Raw genomic sequence first — 3,092 nt, forward strand, 5'->3', positions numbered from 1 at the left:
CAGAACATGGCCAATATACGTTTTATGAATCTCGGAAATTTTTTTTTTTTGAGAGATTTTCGCTATAGGGTGCGTGCGCTCGCCAGACAGACAGAGAGATACATAGAGACAGAAAGCGAGAAATCACCCCCCAGGGGGGATGGTCACGCCGCAATCCCTTCTCCTCCATTCTCCTCTCGGGATCTTGGGCACGCACGCACACGCGCCCGGCGTGAGTTTTAAGCCACCGGGTCCGGGACACGAACCGCGGTCGACTACGTGGGAATCCAGCGACATAGCCATTACGCTAACTGCTGGTTCCCGAGAATATATATTAACTCTTTTCTTAACAACAGAGTGTGTGATTGTGCATGTAAGCACGTAAGAGAAGCACTCTACACTGCAGTCCCCTTTCCCCAGCCCTCGAGCTCCTAAGGATCCTGGGCACCTGTGTGCACACCTGGTGTGTTTTCAGGCCCACCCAGGGAATGGAACCCACAGTCGGCCACGCAACTTGCAGCACTGCATGCAGCTGGGCCCACAGTAACCTTTTCAAAGACAACCACTGTAAGACAACATAGAATATACAGCTGGCAAACCAGTAGAGAAGCAAATAAATAGATTAATCAAATCCTTCATCACTATGATTACCAGTAGAAAAGCGAACCTCTCCTCCAAAAGGCCTCAGGACAGAGATCTCTACCCTCTGTGATCTGCCTCCCACTTCCACATTACAGCTGGGCTAAGGCACAGGTAAACGACATGCTGTGGTACTGAGCTCTAGTCCTGGCTAAGTTGGGAGGTGCCAAGAGGCATGAGATACACATAAGGCAACAAAGCACTCCAAGGAGAGTCCAACCTCTGGTCACCTCAAGGATGCCAGCAGGCCACAGTGTCCTCAGCAGTCAGATCAGGAAGACACTGGAGCCCTGGCTCACCTGACTCCGCGTAGCCAGTGGCGGGGGGGGTGGGGGGGTGAGCAGGCCTGAGGCGCTCCACACATACTTCATGAGGAACTGCTCCAGCATGACATACCACAGGCGCTCCAGCAGGATGAGGTTGATCTGGGAAGCCAGGCTCTGGTAGGAGTGCTGCAGCAGGGCTAGCTCCACCTGCCGGGAAGAGAACCCAGAGGCCTTGGGGGCAACTCCTGTTGGGGGACCAGGAGAACTCTCCAGTCCCGCACGCAGGGCCATGCCATGGCTACCTGGTGGCCACGACAGGACCAACTGGGTGGGGCCTGGACTCAAACTCGGGGAGGGGGGTGCAGGTAAGGGACTGCCTGACATCAGTGTGGCTCCCATCCCCTTTCCTGCCTCTCTAATTGGGACGTTCACCAATCCTGGCAGTTTTGGGATGTAGGCCCATTTCTCTGCTGTGGAAGGCGGTGGCTTACCCCCTGTTGAGGGAGCGAGAGCCAGGCTCTGTTAGAGCCAGGCTCTGTTAGCGCTTTCCATGGGGACTGCCTCAGGGAGGAGCACACCCTCCAGGTCTTGGTGGGAAAATGCAGAGTAAGTTTCTCACCTAGACCAGCGTGGGAAACTTGGGGAGGTGAGGCGCCGGCAGAGCACAGTGAGCCCTTTGCTCTCCTGTGGAGCTCCTGGCTCAGTAAGGGCAGAAAAGCTGGGCAGCTTAGTTGGCAGGTAGAGGAGGCCAGAGGTGTCGGGAAGTACTCATGACAAAGGCAGCCACGGGCCTGTGGATTTTCTGGCTGTCTAGGGGTGCGTGCCCCAGCCCTGCCTCCTCACACCCAGCTAATGACAGAAGCCCAGCCTAGCACCATTTGCTGTCTCATGGCATGTGCATTCTCATGTCTACTCTCCTGTGGGACACTGAAGCCCAGAGAGGCCCAGTGACTCACCCAAGCTCACACAACCTGGAGGCAGCAAGCAGTGCAGGAATTTGGCCCACACTGGCAGAAGTCAGAACCAGATTCTTGTAAGTGGTATTTTATCTTACTGTGAAAGGTTAAATCTTGTTCTCAAGCAAGTATGAGACTGTATGTTTAAAAGAGCTTCTTAATCAAAAACTGGGATTTCAGTAAACTGACCCTGCTATTTGCCCTCCAGCCAGTCCTTCTGCTCTAACCTGTTGAGCCGAGTCTAGGCCAGTGTCCACAGGGCCATCAACCAGTGGGCCTGCAGTGGGCCACATGTGTGCACAGTGAGGACAACTGACCCACCTGTGGGGCCCTGTCACCCTTCTCTGTTCCAGCCAGGCTGTGGGTGCGCGTGCCCTACCAAGCGAGCCACTTGTGTTGGCACTAGCCCAAGGCACAGAGGAAGTCCTCAGAAGGATCGGTAGCTCTCCTCTGCCCCCGCTCCCAAGTCGGCTCGTGCGGCCCAGCTTTCTGCAAGCGGAGTCTCCCATTCCTGAAGTGAGCACACTGCCTCTGAGCACCCTGGCAATCCAGACGCGTGCTGGCAGCTGGCAGGAGTGCCAGTCAAGGCTGACAATGTTGTTGCGGATAACGTGCCAAGTGCCTCACCCCAGGCCACGGCTGCCTGCTGAGGCCTGGCAGCGTGTGGGACAAGAGTAGGAGAGGGGACGTGGTGGATGGCCAGTGCTTTTTCCCTAATCTACAGCCTGGCTCATACCTGGGATGGCAGCCTGGGATGTCCCTTTGCAGAATTCAGGGACAGGCCTTTCTTAAAAACTAGGGACAAGTCTGCCTCTGCCAGAGAAACAGCAATTAGTCTTGGGAGGCGACCACCTGACCCAGAGAGCAAACAGCCTTCAGGACATGGGTGCCATTGTGCTCCCTTCCCTGGAGAAACTCTTTAACCCAAACCAGAGTTGCAGAGAGCAGGGCTTGAGGCAGCTGCAACCCCAGGCACGAGGAAGAGGAGGGGCGGAGCAGAGCGGAGATAAAGAGAGCATTGGCCTGGAGTAACCTTTCTGAGCGCCTGCCTGGCCCGGCCCAGCCCAGGCCCCCAGCTCACCCCACCAGCCAGCCTGGGACTTAGGCGGAAGGACGGACACGCCTGGGGCAGGACGACCAGGGTCGGTTACCAGGCAGGCAGGAAGTGTGTGCCGCTGTGGTGGTGGTTTCAGCCAGCATTCTTGGCCTCAGAGGCAGCTGAGCCTGTCAGGAGCCCAGCAAGCCGGTGGGC

At 56.5% G+C, this 3,092-nt stretch overlaps 1 protein-coding gene across 1 annotated transcript in view; it reads right to left on the reverse strand.

The window, feature by feature from the left end:
• The window catches only part of ABCD1 (ATP binding cassette subfamily D member 1), a gene marked incomplete at both ends in the record, with an annotated part of 22,602 nt that overhangs the window by 18,417 nt on the left and 1,093 nt on the right, over positions 1-3,092 (reverse strand). Inside the window, 2 exon segments of the mRNA XM_014583474.1 lie at positions 918-953; positions 956-1,091. Of these exon segments, the coding sequence (XP_014438960.1) occupies positions 918-953; positions 956-1,091 (172 nt within the window).

The sequence above is a fragment of the Tupaia chinensis genome, unplaced genomic scaffold (assembly GCF_000334495.1).
Source record: "Tupaia chinensis unplaced genomic scaffold, TupChi_1.0 Scaffold144326_1, whole genome shotgun sequence".
Lineage (NCBI taxonomy): Eukaryota > Metazoa > Chordata > Mammalia > Scandentia > Tupaiidae > Tupaia > Tupaia belangeri.